The 27,209-nt window shown below is 41.8% G+C and overlaps 2 protein-coding genes across 4 annotated transcripts in view; one reads left to right on the plus strand and one right to left on the minus strand.

Moving 5' to 3' along the window:
• stk39 (serine threonine kinase 39) overlaps positions 1–12,166 on the plus strand; it is a 33,521-nt gene extending 21,355 nt beyond the window's left edge. For both annotated transcript variants that reach the window (XM_055870616.1, XM_055870617.1), the window contains 4 exons: positions 7,985–8,037; positions 8,181–8,249; positions 8,587–8,651; positions 10,659–12,166. In XM_055870616.1, coding sequence (XP_055726591.1) covers positions 7,985–8,037; positions 8,181–8,249; positions 8,587–8,651; positions 10,659–10,733 — 262 coding nt within the window. In that variant the 3' untranslated portion in view covers positions 10,734–12,166. The remainder of the gene's footprint in view (positions 1–7,984; positions 8,038–8,180; positions 8,250–8,586; positions 8,652–10,658) is intronic.
• A 963-nt stretch (positions 12,167–13,129) lies between these two features.
• Positions 13,130–27,209, minus strand: part of b3galt1b (UDP-Gal:betaGlcNAc beta 1,3-galactosyltransferase, polypeptide 1b) — a 124,729-nt gene continuing 110,649 nt past the window's right edge. For both annotated transcript variants that reach the window (XM_055870619.1, XM_055870618.1), the window contains one exon: positions 13,130–15,571. In XM_055870619.1, coding sequence (XP_055726594.1) covers positions 14,339–15,328 — 990 coding nt within the window. In that variant the 5' untranslated portion in view covers positions 15,329–15,571 and the 3' untranslated portion in view covers positions 13,130–14,338. The remainder of the gene's footprint in view (positions 15,572–27,209) is intronic.

The raw sequence follows: 27,209 nt of genomic DNA on the forward strand, positions 1-27,209 counted from the left end.
GCAGTCAGCATGCCAAAACAGGCTCCCTAAAAACTTGAAACATCTGTGGCACTGTGCTGTTAGTCAAAACTGCACATAGAGTGAGTGGCATGTTATTGTCCCCCAGCACAAGGTGCACCTGTGTAATGATTATGCTGTTTAATCAGCTTCTTGATATGCCACACCTGTCAGGGGGATGGATTATCTTGGCAAAGGAGAAATGCTCACTAATAGGGATGTAAACACATTTGTGAGAGAAATATGTTTTTTGTGCATATGGAACATTTCTTCAATTATACATTTTTTTGGCTCATGGAACATGTGACCAACACTTTACATGTTGTGTTTATATTTTTGTTCAGTACTGACTATACCAAACATTAGGAACACCTTCCTAATATTGAGTTGCAGCTCCCTCTTTTGCCCACAGAACAGCTTCAATTCGTCAGGGAATGGACTGTACAAGGTGTCGAAAGCGTTCCACAGAGATGCTGGCCCAATTTGACTCCAATGCTTCCCACAGTTGTGTAAAGTTGGCTAGATGTCCTTTGGGTGGTGGACCATTGTTGATACACATGGGAAACTGTTGAGCATGAAAAATCCAGCAGCGCTGTAGTTCTTGACACAAACCGGTTTGCCTGGCACCTACTATCATACCCCGTTCAAAGACACTTACATTTTTTGTCTTGACCATTCATCCTATGAATGGTACACAGACACAATCAACATCTCAATTGTCTCCAGGCTCCTTTAACCTGTCTCCTCCCCTTCATCTACACTGATTGAAGTGGATTTAACAAATGACATCAATAAGGGATCATAGCTTTCACCTGGATTCACCTGGTCAGTCTGTCATGAAAAGACGAAGGTGTTCTTAATGTTTTGTATACTCAGTGTATATATTTTGTTGTTGGGGGGGGGGGGGGAGAGATCCGCGGGTCACCAGTTGCCCATCCCTAAATTAGAGGGCTGTTAATAACCTGCGCTGCCACCAGACTTACCAACCCTGACCTGACCTGACCTTAATTTCAGCTAGTCCAGACACTTTCAGCCACTGGCCAGGTTAAAGACCTATTGCTAGAAAACAATTCAAGGCTGTAGCAAGACTTGTGACCAATATGGAATAGGTTTAGGATTAGATTTCGGCTCAGACTTATCACTGTTTTTTATATGTGGTCCTTTTTATGATATGATAATTAGTGTTGATTTGGCCTCACACTCCTCTAAGCACTCAAATCCTTTCCTAAGAAGAACGTAGTTTATATTTATTGCATTGAATTTAGATCCTTTTTACTTCCCCCTCAGCAAAATGGAAGCAGATTTAAGCCCATTGTCTGAAAGCAGGATATGTGAGGCAAATGTGCAAAACTGCGCGCGTGCGCGCAAAGATGTCTGCCCCAGACATAGACAATGAAGTGTTTCTGGACAGTTTTGCTCCCCGATGGGCTGAATGCAGCGCTGGGTGCAGAGTAGACTCTGGGTCGATGAGATAACAGTCAGCATCTGAAGGGGCCTCCCCAGGCCCCCTGCGCAACACACAAAACCTTCCCCTCCACTGCACACCAGCAGGCCAACTAGAGGGTTGGCTACTAGAGAAGTGTAATTATTCTAACCCTGACATGTAAATAAATGGACGCTTCTGTGAGCAGTGGGGCTGTAGCTATTTCTCAGTGGCCAGAGTTCCATTCATTGCAGGCATTTGAGCCTGTTTTTCTTTGCAGCGTATGGATAGCGATGTACTGTAGGATCAGCCAAAACTCAGCCCAAACTCAGAGAGATAAAGTGGCTAGCTGTATGTGCTATGTATTAAACCTATCCTGCTCTGCGCTGAGGGCAGCCTCGCCACAGCAAATGGATTTCAGTGACGTGTCTTGGTAGATTAAGTCAAAAGTCAACTGACAAGATCCACACCTCTGATCTGTGCTGAAACAGTCAGTCCCTGTCTGGCAGCAGCCAACAGAGAGCAGCTCATTTATCAGACCTCTCAATTTCAAGTCCTCTTTTAGCCCGAAGGACTTCAGATAAACTCAAATGCAACTCCCAATCTCCCATAGAGCGATAATGAATGGGGCTCTATTGCAATCGGTTTTGACACGCATTATGGAGAAATACGATGTAGATGTATTTGCATAGAGCTTTCTCTATAGCCCTGTTTAGTCCATGAACTGTAAAAGTAGTTCTGGAAGCACTTGACAGAGCGTTACATTACATTCGATTCGCTGGGAAGATACAGTACCTTTTGTACAGGGGTGAATAACATTGGTCACATTTCACAGCTTGTGAATGTGCTGTAAACTGTGCAGTGATACAACGGGGGTACATTATAACGCTATCATGTGCACTCATCGTCTCATTTCAGAAAACCTCCATGTCACTACAGTTTGTAATACACCAGCCTAAAGAGGTCTGCTGTACACAGTCCCCAGAGGATCAGGAGATGACATGGTCACTGGTCACATTCACTGGCTTCATATGTGTGTGACAAACAGTAGGTCCTTTTTAGCAGATACAGTGCAGGGAGGTAAATGGCACCCTATTCCTAGTGCGCTACTTTTGAAGCGTGCCATTTGTGATGCAACCATACTTGTGAGGACAGACTTTAAGTCTGGATTTATTGAGCGCTTGACAGCAGGATTAAGGCTAAACTGAAGAAAAGTCAAGAGTTGGAGAGAGGAAGAAGTACAATGGTCTAAGTGTAGAAAACATGCTGAGGGTACTGGATATGCATGTTAGGGGGAGCAAAGGAATTAATGATTAATGTTATTTTGCGTGTTTTATAGGGCATCCCAACGGAGGTTGGGAATTCTTACAATTATTTCGCAATTCTCTGCTTGCTATCTAGTTAACATTATGGGAGGACAGTGACGTCACTGGAGTTAATTTCCATTCAAATCTCATTTGTGTTGTGGGAAAAAAGATGTGGAACGAGATCCAGCGTGTTTAATAGTCACATGTACAGGGTTGCAGGTGGGATTGCAGGGTACAGTGGGAAATCTTAGGCTTCCAACATGCAGGACTAAGTGAAGTGAAATAATGAAAATTTGTCATAAAAAACTGAAATAGCACCATATATATCATAACAACTGTAGCAGTGATATATGTCCGTTAGGGAAGAGGCAGAAGTGATACATGTCTATTGGGGTAGAGGCAGAGTAAGACTGTTGAGGGGGTGGGGTGGAATGAACATAGGGGAAGCAGCAGCATGACCATTGAGTGAACTAAAAACAATAAACGTTTTAATAATAAAATAATACTAACACCTGCAACAGTGATGAATATCCTTGGGGTGGGGACAGAGTAAAAGTCGGCGGGGAGGTTAATGTCCATAGGGGGATTAGCAGGAGTATTGCAGTTATCCGACCTGATTCAACCTGAAACCTATAGCATTATTAAAGCCCACATGGAACAGTGCCAGCTATATCTCTCTCCAGTCACAATGGCATTACAGTAATCACTCTCTTATGGATACATCTTAATATTTTAATCTGTGATTGATCTGCAGCCTGTAACTAATACTCCTCCATACAATGATTATAAGATTTATCTTGTTGTTTTTCCAAAAGACTTGCATTGCAAAGTTTTCCGCTTTGTAATCACGATAATCAACGCAGATTAAAACGTAATTATGGTTTAATTCAACAATTGCCTCGCTGAAGACTAAAATCTTGAACAGAGTTCTGGTGGTATTGGGGTGGTGGCTCTCTTGGGAAAAATAAAAAGCTAATTGGAAAACTTAATTGCATCTGAAAGAACAACACAGCACAATCAATTCTCTTCCCAAAACTGATGAGGGTGTTAAGGCTGATTAGAAAAGGATTTATGCTATTGTGAACCCGTTGATGAAGGCTCTTTAGAGAACTGTATTCAGATGGGATGTTGATGTATGTCTGAAACAGAGAAAGGATCTCAGACACACTGGGGGACTTGAACCGTCAGGAAACTGAAATGAAAATACAATAAGAACAACAGGACATTTTTGAATGACCTGGGTGTTGAAAAATGTTATTTTGTACATTTGACACGTCATCCTCACTGGCAATTGTTTGCTGATTGATTGCACTGTATATGTAATGATGGGAGGATAGAAGTCAACCAATGAACCAACAGTGCTCCAGGCATATGTGGCTATTGCGCTTTGTAGTGTTTAAACTAAATTATAAACCGGGTGGTTCGAGCCCTGAATGCTGATTGGCTGACAGCTGTGTTATATCAGACCGCATACCACGGGTATGACAACACATTTATTTGTACTGCTCTAATTACATTGGTAACCAGTTTATAATAGCAATTAGGCACCTCAGGAGTTTGTGGTATATGGCCAATATACCACGGCTAAAGCCTGTATCCAGGCACTCTGCATTGCGTTGTGCATGAGAACAGCCCTTAGCCATGGTATATTGCCCATATACCACACCCCCTCGGGCCTTATTGAGTAATTAAGCCCCTTTCAATTAGTCATATATAGAAAACTATGATGTGCCAGTAATTCATTTGGGATGGACTGTGCTGGCAAGTAATTTGGCCATACACCTCAGGGGTTTGTGGTATATTGCCAATATACCATGGCTAAGGATTGTATCCAGGCACTCCAGGTCGTGGATAAGAACAGCCCTTAGCCATGGTATATTGGCCATATACCACACCCCCTCAGGCCTTATTGCTTAATTAAACCCCTTTTCAATGAGTCATATATAGAAAACTATGAGCTATACTTTCCTCCACCAGGAAGCCAAAATATGAGAACGCAATATTACATGCCAGCACAATCCATCCCAAATGAATTACTGGCACATTAAACACTGTCTCCTCTCACATTGTGGGCCCATTCATGTAGGCATTTTCTAGGCTAAAGCGCTGAAGTACTTTTCATCGGACTCCAAACACTCCCCAGTTTACCCCCATGTGTTTGTATTGATTGTGTTTGTTGGTGTGTTAAGAAATTACCCCCCTGTCACTGCTACACAGGATTTAGAGGACTCTTGTGTAGTCGATACACAACAGACCGTCTGTTTTACCTGGCCTCGGTCTTGAACTGCGGTAAATACTCAGAGCTTTACACCTAACTTTCCCCAACATACCAATCATAATTCTGGTCAGGACAGACTGTAAACAGCTTCAGTTACAGAGTGCAGTTCAGAAGTGTTAATGTGTTCTTTAGACTAACATTACCTGAGGTACTCAAGGGACCTGAAACTGGAAGTTTCTCTCAGAGCCTCTTTTCACTACGAGAGATTGCCTAGAGATTTTGCGAAAATACCCTCGGCAAGACCTTTTACTGTAATATAAACTTGTGAATTTGTCACTTCTCTTTCAGTCTGAGTAAGTCCTTAGTCCCAGTGTTTGCCAGTCAACTGTTTGCCTGAGCTCCCATTGCCTACCAGGGGAAATCTGTTTTAGCAGATAGAACACCCCTCTATACACCCAAGAATTATTGAAGTTCATGCTTTACCTAGTAAACACTCCTATCTCCCTAATGCTTGCTAGTGCCCACTGGCATCTCTGGTGATTCATTTGGAGGGTGTGGTATGCTGGGATTTGAAGATGACTGAGCAAAATCATGGTTTTATTCTGTCCCTGTGCTGATAAAACTTGAAACTTTACACAGTTATTTAGGAACATCTTAACACTGGTAGCAAGGCTCTGGAAGATTGAAGTTTTAAAAGAAGCCCATTAAATACCTAAAACTTCTAAACGGTTTCTCAATCTGTGTGTGCGGTTTATTTACCTCCCACAATATAATCTGACAGGGACTTTCCAGGCATCTGCTGCCGATCTCTCTGGAGCAGGACTAAGTAGGCAAATAGAGACGCTGGGCTCAGGCCCTCTGACACAGATGTGGTTACAGCATCCCTTACAGCACGCTCTCACACTGTTCGTGGATGAAATGGAGAGATTGCAGACATCCTACATCCATCTGCTAGGCTCAAGTTTCGCCCCTGACTTCCTCTCTCTAGCTGCCAATCTGCAGAATTGGACGAGTAAAGTTGACTCACAGGCAGCTGATGGGAATCCGCTCTCTCTCTCTCTCAGAACTAAATCAGCCCTCAATGATGTGTCGGAGCATGTTCCTTACATGCAACATTTCCTGTGTAATGTGAGTCAGGGGCTAGCAGGTGGGTTTAGATGGATGGGATTTATGCAGCATAATTACAGCCCAAATGAATCCACTCCCACGACACTGTGTACAAAATCTGTCACACCCATCAGCCATTGTGTAGGGAGTCGTTTTTAGGACTAAATTCACCATGTACTGTATTAATGGAAACGTTAGAGAGAATTTACCCCGGGGGTTGCACAGCATATATTAACACAGGATAGACATGCGGATGGACGTTTTACTTAATGTGTCCTAGCTTACAGTTTCTTAGGAGAGGCGTCGTCTTGTCTTGCTGGATTGAAGTTGCTGCATAAGAAAGCTGTATAAATGAATAGGCTGCGGTAGTTCTGAGCCATATGTGAGCTCTACATTAAAATGCGGAACTACTAAAGCCCTTTTTACACCATTATCCTCAGCCAACCTTCTGCTATTTTACTTCTATCACCCTCTGGATGAAGAAAAGATTCTACACGTTTTACATAAGACCAATAATACAATTGCAACTGAGCTTCAATATTCTCTGTTTCAGCTGCGTCCCAACACTTCATCTGACCTCCGTAAAGGATCAATCATGTACAGGTGACAAATATGAAAATCCCCCAGATCGCCTTCATGGAGGAATTCATCTGTTTTCTTCTCCTAAACCAGAGCTATATAAAAAGGTCAAGGACATTGAGATTGTGGAAACACTTCAGGCGGTAGTGTACCTCAGACATGCTTTTATTAATTATAACTCATATTAGCTTTACCAATGACTTCAAGTCCTTGTGAAAATGTAATTATGGTTTCATTCAAAGGAGGCTGGTGAACATGTTTGTCGGTCATCTAAAATATGTTCAGACTTTTGTATTTCGACGGACAACAACAATTACACTGTTTGAGTGACTTTAAACATAGTACATGTAACCATAGTGATTCAAATGGGCATGAGATATTGCTGGAAATATGTATTTCCTTATTCCACTGCAAGAACACTCCAAATCAAATCAAATGTCCAAATCTGTCAATCTTCCACAGCCGCAAGTACGTGATTGCATTAGCACAGTTACAATATCTACTTCATGGAACCCATTGACATTCTCTGTAATGGACTCTTTTCCTGATGGTATATATATATATATATATATATTTTGCATAATCATGTTAGCCTTCTATTGCCTGTGCAGAGAGAACTTCTACATTTGCATTTCTGCCATCTAAGATATTCATTTCACCTGCTGGTTTGATGATGTTGTTGTCACCGCAAAAGGCTATATACTGTATGTATGTGCCCCACTGGTACACAGAGCAGAGTGAGGGTTTGGACGAGGCACTATAAACATGGTGTTTACTGTAACCATCAGTCAGCTGTTCTTTGGAACCCTACACAAGACTTACAATGCATCATAAAATCATGTATTTATTGAGCTTACAATGCTGCCTATTTAATATGCACAAGACACATGCAAGGATTAACATTTCTGCACTAATTCTTCACCAACTGTGTTGTCAGTAAATACAGGATGATATTACAGTAGCTAGTAGTAACACTGACTTAGTAAGAAAACAACATTGATCTGCTTAACATGACCCAGTGTGTTAAGCCTAGAGACTTGTAGTGTTAAAGTGTGGATGTGGCAGCCAGGCTGTCTTTTTCCATTCCACTATTCCTTGGGGTCCGCTTGTCAGGAGCCTCCTCAGACAGTCTAAATGAAATAGACCGTTCAGGGACTCTTGGCCTGGTCCCAGATTTGTTTGCGCTGTAGCCAGCTCATCTGACTATTGTCATGCGATAGTTGTCTTAAAGCAGAAAGAGATCTGGGACCAGACTAACTAGGTCCTGGACCTCCTGTCTGTTCCTATGGAGGACAGCCTGTTGGGTTCCATGGTCACATCTTATACTAATCAGCTTCTCATCTCTCTTCTTAGGAACTCCAGAAAGGAGTTGAATGACATCCGGTTTGAGTTCACTCCTGGCCGAGGTAAAAGCTGCACAAAGTGAAGAAGCTCATGTTATAATGTTGTTATTAGTGCCCGTTATTGTATTTGGTATTAAGTGTACTGTAGTACCGTTGGTCACATGTTTACTTCTCACCTGGTTCTATTACTGTGTGTCTCTCCATAGACACTGCTATTGGGGTTTCCCAGGAACTTTTCTCAGCTGGTCTTGTCAATGGACACGATGTTGCTGCCGGTAAATGTCTCATCCTTGTTTTCTGTTATACTGCAGGGCTTAGGGTGTATTTTCCGCGTGAGGTGTGCTTGATTTAGCTTGGAGTTTGTACGTCTGGGACTATTTTACTGGGCAAACTAAATCAAGCACAGTTAAAAGTATTTGGAAGGGATTTGACAAATGTATTTGACCCCGGTCTGGTATTTTCAAAAGAATCATATCCCTCTCAAAGTCAATGTGAAGCATAAGAGCAGCGCCGTACGGTCTTGATTCATTACTATGATCTGTGATTATCTGATGTGACTGTGTAATAACACTATTAACGCTTGCATTCTTTATATATAACATTACCTTGCAGTTGCTGCTAACCTTCAGAAGATTGTAGATGACCCGACTACCTACAAAGTGTTGACCTTTAAACTGGTGAGTACCCAGATGATAAATGTCACACCACCTCATGTCTCAAGATAGCTGCGTGAAATAAGAGAGGGATGCTTCCAGAAAACCACAACGTTACATCACACCGACGGATTGATTTGAGAAAATATACCGTCATAATATGTGTATTAAAGGACAATGCTCTAGGGTTGTGATGTCTGGAAATAGGCACACCGTTCAAATCCCAAATGAGCAGTGGTGCTAGAGAATGGGAGAAATCTGTGATGACAGGCGTGTCGCAGAACTGGCTTTGTCCTTTTTAAGTGGAGTAACTGATGGGTGACGCTCCTAATCTGCACGTATGCTTTCCTCCGTGCACGGCGCGATGGGATTTACATTGATCCACACCGAGCAAAACAATTCAATTTCTCTACGGAGAATAATTAAAAGGAAGCAATTAATGACAATCCCGGGTGGTTTGCCGTAGTGTTAGGGCTATTTTTTTAGCGCCCTTTTAGATGGCGTGGATGTGGTAAACAACATCTGTGCGGTGGGTCACAGTACATCACTGTCCGCCCTTTCTGCCATGTCTTATCGGCAGATGGTGAATGTCGCTGGAGACTCTCTGGAGTGCAGAACTGCATCAGAGGACTTAGTGGGGCAGCAGGCAGACTGTGCTGCTGGCTGGGGCCTGGCCGGGTGTGTATATATATATATTGGCCAGAGCACTTTCCCACTTCTATTTGTTAACACACTGCTCTAGTCCAGGCGGCACAAAGTCACACAGAGCCACTCAACTCCAAATATCGACCAGAAACACTGAATTATGTTTGCGGCCTCTACACAGACAGCTGCAGCCACAGACGCCGGGGAGAGACAGAGCCCCTCTCCATGCTCCGCTGTAAATTGCTGGAGGCGGGCAGATATTGGGCCACTGACTCACACTGTACCACTTCCAGGGGGATAGTGAAGTGAAAAAGAGATATCGATTGCCTCGCAGGGACTCCACTCAAACCAATCTGAATGCATGTTGCCAGTAATAAGGCCTACTTGTGGGGCAAGCATAGGAGCATAATTAGTTTAGAATTTAGCAGTAGAAACTCTCACTCTCAAGTGAACCTGTCGATAAAATACAACTTGTATTTCATCAGCGCTTTTCTCTCGTTTTTGGAGGGCTTTAGTGGAGTAATCAGTGCCAGTGACGCAAGTGCAGACAAAGTAATTATGTGTTTCTTAAAAAAAAGAAAGGCATGCCTGCTGTAACCATCTTTTTAGAAGTCCTGTACTTATAAAAAGCCTTGTTTTAAGGACTGCCCATATCATCCTAATTAAACGCAACAGAGACCTGTACCACATAGTCATAGAGCTTTTAACAAAGAACATTATTTGTCAGTACAACGCACATAACACAGAAGAGTGCTGTGGATTGTTCTGCAACCAGTCACAGTGGAAAGCTGTCGCATCATACTATTATTAATAAATCGATGAAATGAATACCTGAAGGGCAATTATCATTGTGCGTTTTGCATCGTTTGTTCCACATGATGTCTAGAGACATGGTTCTAGTCACAACAGTAATGGGAAATAACTTGATGTAGTAATTGAAAGAGCTGTTAAGACGCCATCTCTGAGGATATGAGGCGTGTTCTATTATTAAATGGATGAATAACATTGTTCTACCTTGGCTGTAGGGAAAAAGACTGTAGATACCTGCGAAAGCTCTCTCCATAAATGTTTCATTGGCGTATCATCTTTTGAAGGACTGTAATTCCTCTACCGTGCTCTCGTGTCCTGTTACAAGAGGACACATCTCTCCTGTGCTCAACTTTTGTTCTTGGCTGTAAAGGATTTAAGACCAAACACGTCACAAATAATATGAATCCGTTAAACAGAAGCTTACTACTTAAAGTAGGATCAGTGACTAAACCAATCCTTATTGTTAGGGTACAGCTGTTCAATGGGTGTTGGATTATGTCTGGTGATCTTGCTGTGTAGGTGGCTGGTAGGATCTTATGGTCCCCAGCCAACCCTTTTAATCTGTTCCTCCATCAGGTTTCTGGTTGTGACGACACGGAGATCGCAGACGACGTGAAGCTAATCGGCTTCGCCCAGCTGAGTGTTAGCTGATGCCCCCCTCATCATGGCCAAAGCGGTTGAGATGGAGGAGGTGGGTCAGAGCAGACAGACAGACAGACAGACCGAGAAGCACCAGACACACCCCTTTCTCCCTTTCTTCCATTCTCCCCTCCCTGCCCTGATGCCCAGCTTTGTCACAGTTCAGCTAGTCCCCCCTCCCCGACTACATTCCACCGCCAAGAACCCCCACCCAGGCCAGACCAGCGGACGGACCAGGTTTCAGCCCAGGAAACTAAAGATGTACACAGGCGGTAGTAGCTGAGGATAAAACAAAGTGGCTTAGGAGTTGTGTTTTTCATTTTTATCATGTTACCTCTGGCTCTTACTATTATTTATTACATTGAGAATGCCTTTTATTTGTTTCTCACTGTTGTGTTTTCACAGTGAAAAATATATTCTTCAACTTCCATTTCAGACCACTCATTTGAGATAAAGAACTGTTCCTCAGAGGTCTGTATTGTAGTCCCTGTTCAGAATGTACAATTTATTTTATTGATGGAAAAAAAGCACATTTTCGTGATAAACATAATGAATGTTTTAAAAGGAATTAACTGTACTGTGTATAGATGATAGTAAACCAATACATTTATGGGACCCATTTTCGGTGAAAGTGACGGAAGCCTGCTGAGTGTAAAATGTGCTGCCTCTTCATAAGACAGTGTTGATGCTTAAAAATGCTAGAGGTGCCTTGTTCATTGATCTGTGCCTAAGAACGTAGGTAATGTGTGAGACCGAGAACAGTAGAACTTGTTCATGTTGGTTTGTTTGGACCATTTCACAAACATACATGCCTATATTCCAGCAGTGATACAACTCAATGGTAGGATTTTCTCAAGTCAATAGTTAAGGACAAGCTACAATGCACTTTTGGGGCAGAGTATATGCACCTGACAAAACAATGCTTAGCCCTGGGAGACTTGTGTTATGAATTGTAATGAGAATTTAACCTGTATTCTTTGTCATTACATAATGGTGATTTGAACCATAACCCAAACCTTAATTCTGTAATATGCTTCAGTTAATGTGTTTTCCAAAGCCAAATTCATTGATAAAATCGTGAAAAATGCAGTTTCTTGCTCTGTCTTACTGCACTACAAGATGATTTGTCCTACACATTATTCTCTGAAATGTGCTGTATAACAACGCAACTGCAAACGAAACCCAAAGGAAACTATTGAAAGGTTGATGAGCCATTCGTTTGTCCAAACAAGTACAGTAGCTCTAAATTATTTTCTAAAGTATTGAAGTGGTAAATAAATATTAACTTGTTCTAAATACTTTATTTTAAAAGGTAAGTTATTGTGTTTTCTATGTACAGTAGTTGTACCATTTACGCATATTATCTTTGTTCCCTTTCTGTAATCGGCTGATAAAAGAATTCCTGCAGAGGAGCAACAAATAAAATTGCTATTATTAAAACTAAAGTTGTGTTGAGTTGATTTGGTATTGATTTAGCTGCAATAGATATGTTGATTTTCAGAAATGTTACCTAACTGAAGTAATTATGTACAAAGCGGAGTGTCATAATACAAAACATGGGTGGCAGGTAGCCTAGCGGTTACGAAGAGAACCCCGAGCCAACGAGGTGAAAAATATGGCACTTAATCAAAATTGCTCTTGTAAGTCGCTCTCGATAAGAGTGTCTGCTAAATGACTAAACTGTAAATGTTAACATTACAATGTGCTAATGTGAATTAGAACAGGTTAAGCAACCCTGTGAAGGTCAATTCTCCCGAGTCTATGGAAAAGGCGGTGAGGTGTCCTTTCAGCCAAATAGTGTCTCCATTTATTACATACAAGTTACAGTATTTGGCATGTTGATGTTTGGAAGATACCTGATAACTGGCTAGATCCACTGATGTGGATGTTACAAATGCCCTCTTTTACATGGAACTATGAAAATATTTTCTGCTGGATGTAATTTTGTGGATGGTACTCGAGTTTGTTGATGAATATAACATTAGATGAACATGAAAATCCATACAAGTAGCTGTAAATCAACAAATCTAACCCCTAAAGAAATGTAATCAACATGAATGTGGCAGGTAGCCTAGTGGTTAAGAGCATTGGGCCAGTAACCAAAATGTTGCTGGTGTGAACCCTCAAGCTGGCAAGGTGGAGAAAATCTGCGGTTCTACCCTTTTGCAAGGCAGTTAACCCCCAACAACAACTGGGCGCCGATGACGTCGATTGACGCACCTCTCTGATTCAGAGTGGTAGGGTTAAATGCAGACGACACATTTCAGTTGAATGTATTCAATTGTGCAATTGAGTAGGTATCCCCTTTCTCTTAAGGGTCACCAAGTATACAAGGCATTGAATAGGTTTCATTACTTTTCAAGTATGAATATTTTTTATGTAAAAAACATACTTTATATCACAACAACCTCCTTCAGGATATATCTTTATACTTTCACAGTCAAATGTCACAATAGCTTATAATACTAAATACTTAAAAAATAATAATAAGCACTTAAATGACATTTGGGCCATAACAGCTATCCAACTTCCAGAAAATGGAATTATTTCCCATTATTTCAATAGCAGTGATTCAGTAAAGATATGCCAAATACACATTATAATAGATTCACTTGGGAATTTAGATAAAAGTTACTATGTAAATTGTCACTTGCACAAGATGATATGTAATGTCTGTTGATACTTGGTAGTGGTAATGAATCCGCCCTACGTAGAGTACAGTAATAGTAGCCAGTTTTATCAGAAGCATGTAGCATGACACCATTAAATACTTAAAGTACACTGTAAGAAAATAATTTGAGTAAAAATGATAAATGACATCTAAATGTAAAAAGCATTATCCTGTCTCTTCCCAGATGAAGAAGCAGTTACATTTACACCAATATGTAAACAAAGATATCCAAGAAAATTCACATTTATAACATCTGTTTGACCCACACATGTAGTTTGAACACTGGGTAATAGTGAACATCACTATCAATAGTGATAAAGTACATCCAGCAGAGATGTATTCATTTCTTATTACATGGCAACAATAGAAAATAACAATTAACATTCGCACTTGGTCTACGTTTGCAGAATATAGATATTGTTGTTGTCAGTGTTGCAGCATTATTTGCTATTTAAATTTGTATGTGCTATGGTGTAGCCTACAACTGTTGACCATCCATAAGCCTGGTAGGAGGGATGAGACATGATGTGGGTGAGGCTTTGTCCCGCTGTAAGGAAGTACCATCCCCAAAACAGCATGAGAACTTGGCAGAAAGTAGATAGACACTTACACTGACATATACATCATTTTTTCTTTCAATAATACCTCTCTGGTTTCACTTGTAAATGTACCGAGTAAATGTTCATCAAAATGAGTTGTTGAAGTCTATAGCTCTAGACCAGAGATTACAAAATGACTAGTAACAACACTATCTTAGTGTGTGTTTGAATGAGAACATGCACTTTACAAGCCTCATGCACCCAACAGCTACATTGGATTCAGTAGAAGTATACTAGTAGCCTATAGAGAACTAATGTTGTCAGAAAATGAAAACAACTTTGTTAGCACACCGGTTGAGAGATAATTTTTTAAAAAACAGAAGAAGAGTCCAAGTTGTCCTCAGGTGCTAGCATCTGAGGTGTTTCTTGCTGGACATGTCGTTCCAGATCCGGTGCATTTCTTCCGGTGAAATCTGGTGGACAGTGATAACACGACGGTACCTACACAGGCTGTAGGCCATTTTCCAGTGATTGAAGCCACTGTTCTGATAGGGATGGATGCCCAGCTTCCTCAGACACAGTCCCACGTACACATCCTCCAGGTGGAGCAGTCTGGTGTGCAGAGAGGTCTTATAGATCAGCTCAGCCACGTCCACTGAGAACACGTACCCCGTGCCCGAGCAGAACGGGGGGTACTTAGCCTCGGGGTACAGGTCTCTGGGCATGTACCACTTACTGCGCATGTCTCTGATGGGACCGCCGTTGATGACGTAGCCCGTGAAGTACCTCCTCTTGGGCTTGGTGGTGGGCTTCAGAAGCTTGTAGACCAGATTGTCCATGTTGACGAAGATGTCACTGTCTGTCTTCATGACGTACTGGGCCTGGGAACAGAAGGTGGCCACCCAGCGCATGCCCATCAGGGTCTTGAGGGTGAGGTTGTGGTACGAGTCTATGAAGTCCTCCACCACAATGTCATGGAAGATCTGGCTTTCCTGCTCCACCATCTGGTTGAGGACGCCGTCCGTGTTGCGGCCCAGCAGAAAGAGGGTGATGATGCGGATGTCGCTGTAGGTGCTCTCATCGCCCCAGGTCTCCCGGATGGCCTGACGGGCATCGAACTCTTTGTGTGTGGTGCTGATCAGGATGACCAGGAAGGGCGTGTTGGTCTCACATTTCTTAGGCTCGTTGATGACAAAGTCGAAGGCGTGGGGGTTCAGCGTTCGCGTCCGGATGTTGCTGAACGTAGTGTTCTTAAGGGTTTTCACAGTCTTCCGGATCGGCAAAGACATCTGCCCACTGACATAGGAGGATGTCGGCCGGGATATACCCAGGTACCAAAGAGCACTTGCCCAGCAAACGACCGTCAACACGTACAAGCATGAGACTTTTGAAGGCATTCTGGTGCATTTATATGTATTTAATGTATTGAATCTTAAAAGGCTTTCTTTCCATTAGCAGTGTTCCTTCCAGCAAGGCAGCATAATGCTGCACTGATGTGCTGCTTGACATTAATTGTCAGTAATGGATTGTTTTAGAGGAAAGTGACGGGACGTCGTCGTTTGCCTTTTAATGTAAATCCGGTTTGCAGCCGTGCAGATGTCCTGTTTTTCTTCTTGACACTTGTGCTTCTCCATTTACATCTGAAAAACAGAGAAATAACATGTTAACGCCGGAACAAAAAGATAGGTCTTAATAGGTTCAGCAAGCACACCCGTCTGCTAAATAAAAGAATACAAAGTTTTATCAAGTAGTGTTAAGAGTTTCTCTAAAATCAGCACTCAGCAGTTATAACCAACTTTTGATAAGAGTTATCTTTGTATTGCCTCTAGACTAAGCTTAGCTTTCACACAGTAGGGTGCACCATAAAATAAAATGCTAATACAGAATTGTATGAGTTCTCAGCTGTTCAAAAACCCAGCTCGGGGACATTGAAAAAGTATTTTGATATTTTGTATAATTGAAAAGTCTATACATTTCTGTATCAGAAGTTCCGTGAGAGAATCTACCCAGATTGTACAGTAATGCAGTCTGATGTAATCAGTATCTCTCACACAAGGCCTTAGACTCAGACTAATGCATTTAGGAAATGGCTAAATGCTGCCAACCACAAAGTGCCATAATCTTTCCCTATAGGTCTAGAAAGAGTGTATCTCCATTCAGTGTATTAATATAACTCTGACACCAAGCCTGTAATACCTTCACCAAACACAAAAAAATGACACTACATGTTGTTGGTACAGTAATAAAGATAATATTATTATTAATTAGTGATACGTTTAGAAATCTCTGGAGTTGGCATAATTGGGCAATTACTGTCTATTACAGACTAAAACAAAGTGCATGTTGCTAGTGCTAACAAAGTTCATGTTGCTAGTCCTAACAAAGTGCATGTTGCTAGTGCTTTGGCTACACACAGCATACTTGGCATACAGCTACCCACTTTATAGACCCTTGTGCTTTATAAAACACTGCAATGACGGGCCAGAGGTAGTAAATGGTAAGACTCTGCTGCACACATTTCCAATTTCAATCTAATTAACATAATGGACTATCTATTAAACAAGACCACATAGCATACTTAATGCCTATGGTAGCTATAACAATAACCGAGATACACATTCTGAAATGAAATCTGCAGTACAAAGGCGTATTAAAGTAGTGACATTGAACGTGGCACATTAAAGGACATATCATTACTGGAGTACTGTACTATGCTGGCGACACGGAAGCAACAAAAGAGAAAGCAGAATAAACATAATTGATCTGACTTGATATTTTTGTCCACCTGTCACTAAAAAACATTTTACAAGGTCCATTTATCCAGGCATAGCATTTTAATGATTTGTCTGATCTACTTTGTATCCATCAAAAAGCGAAAGGGAGAGAAAAAAAAGAACCAGAACAAAGATCTCCTGACATAACTGTTTATTATTTCAGAGCTGCGCTGAGGAAGGTGCTTACTTCAAACTGCTTGTTTGTGTAATCCTTAATGTAAATCTTTGCCTCAGACACAGACATTACAGGCTCTTTGTTATGCTCCTGCATATGATAAGCGACCTTGGCAAGCACCTGTTTAATGACACTGCAGTGAGCTGAGGACACATCTCTGCATGCTATTGATGACAGCAAATGCTCCAGAATGAGCCCCTCACAATTTGCATCTTTGGTTATTCTCCATGGAATCAAAACCTGGGGTTAAAAAGCACCCTTGGAATCAAACTGATTAAATGACTACAGTGTAAGTCAACAGAATCTACAGTGCATTCGGAAAGTATTCAGACCTCTTGACGTTACAGCCTTATTTTAAAATGTATTAAATTATTTTTCTTTTCTCATCAATCTACACACAATACCCCATAATGACAAAGCAAAAACAGGGTTTTAGAAATGTTTGCAAATGAATAAAAAAATCAATATATAATAAACACACTTATTTCAACCTTTATTTAACTAGGCAAGTCAGTTAAGGCCTATGAACAGCGGGTTAACTGCCTTGTTCAGGGGCAGAACAACAGATTTTTACCTTGTCAGCTTGGGGATTCAATCTAGCAACCTTTCGGTTACTGGCCCAAAACCTAACCACTCGGCTACTTGCTACTTATTCAGACCCTTTACTCAGTACTTTGTTGAAGCACCTTTAGCAGCGATTGCAGTAGTCTTCTTGGGTATGACGCTACAAGCATAGCACACCTGTATTTGGGGAGTTTCTCCCATTCTTCTCTGTAGATCCTCTCAAGATCTGTCAGGTTGGATGGGGAGCGTCGCTGCACAGCTATTTTCAGGACTCTCCAGAGATGTTAGATCGGGTTTAAGTCCGGGCTCTGGCTGTGCCACTCAAGGACATTCAGAGACCTGTCCTGAAGCCACTCCTGCGTTGTCTTGGCTGTGTGCTTAGGGTCGTTGACCTCTTGGAAGGTAAACCTTCACCCCAGTCTGAGGTCCTGAGCGCTCTGGAGCAGGTTTTCATCAAGGATCTCTCTATACTTTTTTTTGTTAATCTTTCCCTCGATGCTGAATAGTCTCCCAGTCCCTGCCTCTGAAAAACATCCCCACAGCATGATGCTGCCACCACCATCCTTCACCGTAGGTATGGTGCCAGGTTTCCTCCAGACGTGACGCTAGGCATTCAGGCCAAAGAGTTCAATCTTGGTTTCATCAGACCAGAGAATCTTGTTTCTCATGGTCTGAGAGTCCTTCAGGTGCCTTTTGGCAAACTCCAAGTGGGCTGTCATGTGCCTTTTATTTAGGAGTGTCTTCTGTCTGGCCACTCTACCATGAAGGTCTTTTTGGTGGAATGCTGCAGAGGTGGTTGTCCCTCTGGAAGGTTCTCCCATCTCAACAGAGGAACTCTGGAACTCTGTCAGAGTGATCATCGGGTTCTTGGTCACCTCCCTGACCAAGGCACCTTCTCCCCCGATTGCTCAGTTTGGCTGGGAGCAGCCAGCTCTAGGAAGAGTCTTGGTGGTTCCAAATTTCTTCTGTTTAAGAATGATGGAGGCCACTGTGTTCTTGGGGACCTTCATTGCTGCAGAGATGTTTTGGTACCCTTCTCCAGATGTGTGCCTTGGCACAATCCTGTCTCGGAGCTCTACGGACAATTCCTTCAACCTCATGGCTTGGTTTTTGTTCTGACATGCACTGTCAACTGTGGGACCTTATATAGACAGGTGTGTGCCTTTCCAAATCATGTCCAATCAATTTAATTTACCACAGGTAGATTCCAATCAAGTTGTAGAAACATCTCAAGGATGATCAATGGGAAGCAGGATGCACCTGAGCTCAATTTCGAGTATCATAGCAAAGGGTCTGAATAATTATGTTCATAACACATTTCTAAAAACCTGTTTTCGCTTTGTCATTATGGGGTATTGTGTGAAGATTGATGAGGGAGTTTTTTATTTGTAATCCATTTTAGAATAAGGCTGTAATGTAACAAAATGTGGAAAAAGTCAAGGGGTCTGAATACTTTCCGAATGTGCTGTATAGAGCTGCGTGTAGAAGAAGCTACTACAACAGCTTACTACAAGGCTCCACATTTATGGAATCAATTTAAATGTCTGGCCTATACCTACTGTTTGAGAACAGATTTATCTCAGTCCACCATGTGTCCACACTAATCCTCCACATTAAACTTGCATGGACAAACGTCCCTTTAAAGATAAGACAGGTGGAAAATATTATGACAAGTAGAACAGAGGTACCGATGGTGTGAGCTTTCTGTCTTCCCGGGTCCAGAGTAGCTCTGGTTTTGGCAGTGCTCTGTCTGACTGCACTCTATGACACAGATATGCTGGTGAAGGGGAACATCGCTCAGTAATAAGCTTTTCTCCTGGAGTGGAAATGCTATCATCTATGGGGGGAATAATACACTGCTATCATGGTGCTATTACTGAGCCTACTGAAATCTCACATCCATGTACTGTATAACACCTTCATATTTTGGGACAATTCAGAGATGTCTAGATGGTGTGGAGGTACTAGACTGTGGTGTCCTTTTGCATCTATGCATTAGAACAGGTGGTTGGTGCTATAGCACATAAAGGTTCTTTCATTTGTGATATTTTTTCCAACCCACACTGGGCGTCATAGGTGATAGCATATCAAGGCATTATCAATGCTTTAGAACCGCAGGTTGGTCACAGGTTGTGTCACGTTCCTGACCTGTTTTCTTTTGTCTTGTATTTATTTTAGTTGGTCAGGGCGTGAGTTGGGTGGGTTTGTCTATGGTTGATTTTCTATGTTGGGATTTTTGTGTTCGGCCTGGTATGATTCTCAATCAGAGGCAGCTGTCAATCGTTGTCCCTGATTGAGAATCATACTTAGGCAGCCTGGGTTTCACGTGTGTTTTGTGGGTGTTTGTTTCCGTGTTTGTGTTTTTCACCACACGGTACTGTATCTGTTTTTTCTGCACTTCGTTTATTTGTTTTGTATTTTTCAGTGTTCAGTTTTTCCGTTATAATAAATCATTCATCATGAACACTAACCACTCCGCGTATTGGTCCGATCCTTCTCGCCTCTCCTCGTCCGAGGAGGAGGAATATGACGAACGTTACAGGTTGGTTTAATTCAGGCAAATCCAAGCCTGTGTGATGGGTATTCTGATAACATCTTGACATACAATATTTCTGCCTGTAAACAGAGACAGAGTCCAGCCTACCAGACAAACATATTGACCTAACTAAATAACATTTTTCAAATCATATCAAATCTTATTTTGTCGCATGTGCCAAATAGAACTGGTGAGACTTTACCGTGAAATGCTTGCTCACGAGCCCTTCCCAACAATGCAGATTTAAAAAAGAATATAGTAACACGAGGAATAATATAAAACACACAAGATGGTGGAAGATGGTGACATTGTGGTGTGCTCGTTTACAGTCGTTGGTGTGCTGCACAGTATTGCAGTATTCTACCATAGGCACCGGGAATCAACAGCTTTATCACACAATTAGAAATATATTTTATTCTATTAAAGCAAGTCTGTGAAACCTGGTTTAAACCGGTTTCAAACTGTAAAATAACCGATTCCATGTAGAAAGTACAAAAGCTTTAGGTACTGTCAAAACATTCCAAAATTATTTTAGAATTCACATCAAGACGACGGTCAACTTTAGCCTCTCGTGAGAATAAAGCTAATTCATATCAGTAGATAGTGACGATGACTAAAACCAGTGCATGGAGTGTGTTCACATATAATGTACTGTGCATGCTGTACTCTTCAATATACTCCTTGTCCTCCATGTCTGTTAAAGACAATTTGTTTTCAATTGGTCACACCACTGGTAGAACCCCAGAGAGTATATATTTCCTTTTTGGCAGCCATGACCGTCAGAAAACCCCCTCAATCTCAATCTTTCTAATCTATATCGGCCTTATCCTCACTATCCCTCCATCACAAAGTCATTACTGTACCTCCATTCTTTCCCCTAAATCATTTCTCATTCTCTTCTTTCACTGTGAAAAATACACTCTGAATCTCCCTCTGTCCCCCTGATTTCCTCTTGTCCAGCTGTCTGCTGAGGATTTTCTTGAGATTGAGAAAGCTGGCAGTAACAAAGCATCAGTCTAAATGCTCTCAGTGTGTTGCAAATACGTTATTTCTGGTGGAGACACTATTCTATTCACTGAGTTCTTCAGCCTGTTTACATTCCATACATCCTATTTATTGAATAAATGTGCCTTCAATGTTAAAAAGCCAACTGAACCAATTGCTTAATCAGCGTTATTCTGCGAGTTGAGTGGACTTCAAAAGGACAAGAACTTGAGCCTGTGTGTAAACGATTGTTTACTCAACAAACTCCGCTCAAAGTGAGCTGAATTTGAACAAGCTTGTTGAGTAAAATTACAAACGTATCTTTGCTCAAAACCACGCCCATTATTATCATATTTCCCAGCATTCTCTATTACAGGTTGAATCTCTGCTTCCTCCTGCATGCATTGCAGCCTACCTCAGTCTCACCACTGAGCGCCACTTCACTGTCTAGCACTAGCCTACTCTCTGTAACTAAAAGTTATTATGAGAACTTAGTAGCCAATGTTTTGCTCCTGCTGAGGTAGGCTCCGTATAACGTTAGCTTCTTACTTCATCCTTCTTGCTGATTGAGTCCTTCAACATTACTGCAATATAAGTTTCTGCTGGCAGCTAGCTATGACTGACTGACATACACTATATATACAAAAGTATGTGGACAACCCTTCAAATTAGTGGATTCGGCTATTTCAGCCACACCCGTTGCTGACAGGTGTACACAATTGAGCACACAGCCATGCAATCTCCATAGACAAACATTGGCAGTAGAATGGCCTTACTGAAGAACTCAGTGACTTTCAACGTGGCACCGTCACAGAATGCCACCTTTCCAACAAGTCAGTTCGTCAAATTTCTGCCCTGCTAGAGCTGCCCCGGTCAACTGTAAGTGCTGTTATTGTGAAGTGGAAACGTCTATGAGTAACAATGGCTCAGCCGCGATGTGGTAGGTCACACAAGCTCACAGAGTGGGACTGTCGAGTGCTGAAGCGCGTAGCGTGTAAAAATCATCTGTCCTTCACTGCAACACTCACTACCGAGTTCCAAACTTCCTCTGGAAGCAACGTCAGCACTTTTCGTCAGGACCTTCATGAAATTGTTTTCCATGGCCGAACAGCTGCACTCAAGCCTAAGATCAACATGCACAATGCCAAGCTTTGGCTGGAGTTGATGTAAAGCTCTCCGCCATTAGACTCTGGAGCAGTGGAAACGAGTTCTCTGAAGTGATGAATCACGCTTCACCATCTGGAGGTCTGACGTACGAATCTGGCTTTGGCAGATGTCAGGAGAATGCTACCTGCCCGAATGCATATTGCCACCTGTACAGTTTGGTGGAGGAGTAATACTATTCTGGGGCTGTGATTCATGGTTTGGGTTAGGCCCCTTAGTTCCAGTGAAGGAAATCTTAAAGCTACAGCATACAATGACATTGTAGACGATTCTGTGTTTCCAACTTTGTGGCAACAGTTTGAAGAAGGCCATTTCCTGTTTCAGCATGATAATACCCCCGTGCACAAAGCGAGGTACACACAGAAATGTTTTTTCGAGATCGGTGTGGAAGAACTTGACTGGCCTGCACAGAGCCCTGACCGCAACTCCATCGAATATCTTTGGGATGAATTGGAATGCCAACTGCGGGCCAGGCCTAACCACCCATCATCAGTGCCCGACCTCACAAAGCAAAGGGGGGACCAACTCTATATTAATGCCCATGATTTTGAAATGAGCTACTCGACGAACAGGTGTCCACATACTGTTGGCCATGTAGTGTATCTACTGTATTACCAGTTGTGCGCTCGTTCTCCGAGAGTATTTTTTTGTTTGTTTGGGGGATGTCTGTAGACACGTTAGGAGTCGCGGGCGGTTTTAAAATTGCCTTCTGTCCGGCATCTCGCAAACACACTGTCAGCAGCGTTTCTACTTGAGCAGACGGGTAGTTTGTTTCATGTCCGGGAGGCAAATCCAGGGGACGCAGGTGACCAATAAATAACCAAATAACCACTGTTCATGATTCCAATCGTTCGCAAATAGGCAGGCGCGATTAGTCCGATCAAGAATATAGGCGTTCTGTGCTTTGATCAACTCTGGAAGCAATATTTAGATGTTGACCCGTAATTGATTTTCTTTAATGTATACAGTATATATATTTTATTATAAAACATGTCAGAGGTCTGCACCTCGGTGTCTTCACATGTAGTTACGGACACGATTATTTTCAGCTTGTAAATTCCATTCTTTCTTGGCTATAAAACATAGAAGTACATCTCATCTCTCGTCAACCTGAAAAGTTAACGCAAAGAATGTCTGGACAAAGACATCCCAGTAGCACAAGGTCTGCCTGCAATGCTCCCCGACACACTTGCACGCACTGAACCATTTTTTAAGTTATGTTTCAAAGATTCCCAGCTACATTCGGCCCCTGTGCATTAAAATCATTGAATTGTCCCTGAATCTGTTGTCAGTGATTTGTTGCAACAGAAAAACTATTGTCTTTTCAATTACTTAATAATTCCCTGATAGATGTGCTTAGTTACAGTAAGATGGCACTACAATGTGCAATGCTAGACCTAATTCAATGAGAGTAATATCCAATGCATCTCAGGCTGAACTGTGCAGGATCGCATTAGTAGTCCAGCCATGAAATAGTTCCTTGCTAGCAGATGTAGAGAGCCTGAGTGACTACAGCCCATACTCATGCCAACTTCCAAGCATGATGCACGTGACTCAGCAGGCAAATTACACTGTGTTCATAATATTATCCACGATAGAGTGTTTTTGAATACACACATAATTTCTACAATTGAAGGGATCTATCCACATTTAGAATGTCTAAAATCAAATCCAGCTTGATTGAGAGACAGAGGCTTTTAGTTGCCATGGCAGCATGCTGAAGTCAACAGCAAAAAGGGGGTAAGCTAGGGGGCATGAATCTAAGAGAGAGTACCCAGCAGCACTTATACAGAATGATCCGAACAGCTCTTAAAGACTCACTTTAACAGTCCTACAGTGTAATTATGTGTTCCAGCGCCACTGCACTTCACTAAGCAATGCCTACCGGTGACACATTGCCATTTTAAGTTGATTAAGTAAAGTGGCAATAAAAGGTTGCTCTTTTACATTCATGGCTCAGTCATTGACTCTCCTAAGTGTTTGGAGACTGGGGGCCAAAATGGAAAAAGTAAGTAAATGTGCCTTACCAGCATTTTTCGGAAATGACCAAGGAAGAACTTTCTGTACTGTGAAAACCTAGCAAAACGTATGTCAATTCCTGTGGCAATAGTATTTATTCAACCAGACCTGAGCCAGATAGATCTACTGGTAGATCAGAGTCTGTCATCTCATTCTAGATTTCTTAACAGGGGTTTTCATTTCACCACCATTTCGAATCAATACGACTTTGCAGGGAGTTCTAAAAAATGAATAACAGAACAGCTTGTATAGTAGATTCTCTGGCATTGCATTTTCCCCTGTTTGTATGCATTGGTATGTTTTCTGCTGCTGTATGTTTGTCCGGTCTGTGTCGGTGTATTAGTCTCTGTTTAGATTACTGTAGCGTGTAGCGTGGGCAGCCAGCCAGAGTTTATTACTCCAATCCATCTCCATAATGCTGGATGTCATGCAGAGAGCCAATCATAATGTCTGCTATATGACTGGACCAGGCGGCTGACTGTCTGTCAGAGAGGACACTATAAGAAAAAGACAACTCTTTCCTGTTTAGACACAGACACACACATTGCTGCAGGCGCTTTAACCATACTGAACTGGAATGGAGCCGGTAGGCTACACCTCACAGACTCAAGCAAAATTGTGAAATAATTTGTCAAAGCAATGAAAATAGACTCAATTTATCAAGATTTCTTTTATAACAAGGGGTAAATCTGTGTTAGGAGCACAATACAAAGGCGACCATTCATCACAAAGTGACATGCCTTTCTCCCAGGCTGCAAGTGGTGTTTTGAACACTGGTTTGTAAAAAGGGCTATTATACAGTCCTCTGTACACAACAAGTCATTACTTGATTTATAGCCCCATGCAGATTTATGGACACAACTTTCAAATGTTTTTGCAATAACCACGTCTCTCTCTAATAGGTGCCAGATTCTATTAACTGGTCCACACATTACAGGGAAAGGTTGCACCTAAATCTTTCTTGACCACCTTTCTTCTCACAATCTTTTTTCAAAGGACCTACAGAAACAATTTTTCCTTAACCTGAAAGACGAGTCCAAGTACTTTGTCGATCGAGACTGTCAATTATATACAGGACCTGTTTTCATGAGTATGTTTTCCAGCTATTTCTCTATCCTCCATTCTAATCATTGTGTATCACAATTCCATGTGAGCCTGGCTGTTGCTTTACATTTACACATCAAAGCATTATACCAGCTCTCCTGATATAACATGATGTATGAAGGTCTTTCTCAGGGTTGGATTCCTACAGTATTTATAATTTTTCTTCAGAATTTTGAATATAAATTGTGTTGATAAGACTACTGGCATGATACATGGCTCTGTGTTTTCTCATGATAACACATAATTGGATGATTACTGGTATGAAATACCGATGGCGAAACAGCCTGGCAGAGAAGAGATGTGATAAAAACTATATGGAAGTTGACAGGGTGCAGCACAGCATGTGGTGAGTTTTAAAGAGATTATCTGGTACTTTTGTATACTTTTTAGCCAGTAGTTCTGAAAGTAGGGCCCACAAGCCAAAGGTGGTCCCCGAAAATCGTGTACTGCGTCACATACAGTGCATTTTGAAAGTATTCAGACCCTTTCCCTTTTTCTAAATTTTGTTACGTACAGCCTTATTCTAAAATTGATTAAATTAATTGTTTTCCTCATCAATCTACACACAATATCCCATAATGCTAATGTATTCAAAATAAAAAACAGAAATACCTTATTTACATAAGTATTCAGACCCTTTGCTATGAGACTCGAAAACTGAGCTCAGCAACCAAATGTGGAAAGGTAACAAAATGAGGAAAAAGTCAAGGGGTCAGAATAGAACTGATTCCACAGCCTATTCCATCACAGTCTACAAATGTTCCAATAGACAGACCTTGTGAAATCTATTGTTCCTGGTGAGATAAATGGCTTTGGTGTGGAATATGTTTTGTCAGACAGCTGAATGTGGTTCTGAAGAAAGTGACTGTAACGGCTGTCGTCTTCCTCCTCGCCTTAGGAGGAGATGTTTGAAGGATCAGAGGACCAATGCGCAGCGTGGTAATTGTTCATCTTATTTAATGGAAGTGAACAACTCAAAATACAAAAACAACAAAGGTGAAAACCGAAACAGTTCTATCTGGTGCAGACACACAAAGACTGAAAACACCAACCACAAAACCCAACAGAAGACAGGCTACCTAATTATGATTCCCAATCAGCGACAACGATTGACAGCTGACTCTGATTGAGAACCATATCAGGCCAAACACAGAAAACCAACACAGAAATAGAAAACATAGATTACCCACCCAACTCACGCCCTGACCACACTAAAACAAAGAAAATACAAAATAACTATGGTCAGAACGTGACAGTGACACAGCTGACTGTGCTGGTGCTTTGAGTTGCAAATTTGAACTTTCAGCAGCCATGAAATGATGACGGTAGCTTTATCTCTGTGTATCTGTTAGTGTATTGTACGTTCTGACAATGGACTGGACGGCAGGTTATTTGTCATCAAACTTCTGAAACGTGAAGTTTAAGGGTATCAATAGAGCAGGTAGTGATTTATGTTTTCTTGAGTGTACATGGACATCTCGAAAAATATGTATAACGTTTAAAATGACATCTCGCTCCATGTTCCACTGTGTCATATTACACTACACGTCTGGGTAACATGATGATCTCTCTGTTTGCCCCCTCCATGCACTAGTGGTCTTCACGGGTCCACCCGAACACGAATACCCGAGAACCGACCCAGGATCCAAACTTTTCCCTCGGGTCCGGGTCGGGTCCTGTTTAATCGTCATCGGGTCTTGGGTCTAGGTAACTACAGCTGATAGACCCAGCTATCTAACAGACCACGGCCTGCATATCCTATAGCATAGTTATTTGACGCTAATAAGGTGAATTTATTGACTAATAGAAGGCCTAGCCAACATATTAGCTGACAACATCATGAAAACGATGTACGCACTTTCATGGGGCAGAAGACAGCATGGTGTTGTGATTCTGGATGGCCAGATTGACAGCAAGAATGACAAGAAGCTGCCATGTGGAGAATCGCAAGTGGCTTG

This window comes from Salvelinus fontinalis, chromosome 19 (genome assembly GCF_029448725.1).
Source record: "Salvelinus fontinalis isolate EN_2023a chromosome 19, ASM2944872v1, whole genome shotgun sequence".
Classification (NCBI taxonomy): domain Eukaryota; kingdom Metazoa; phylum Chordata; class Actinopteri; order Salmoniformes; family Salmonidae; genus Salvelinus; species Salvelinus fontinalis.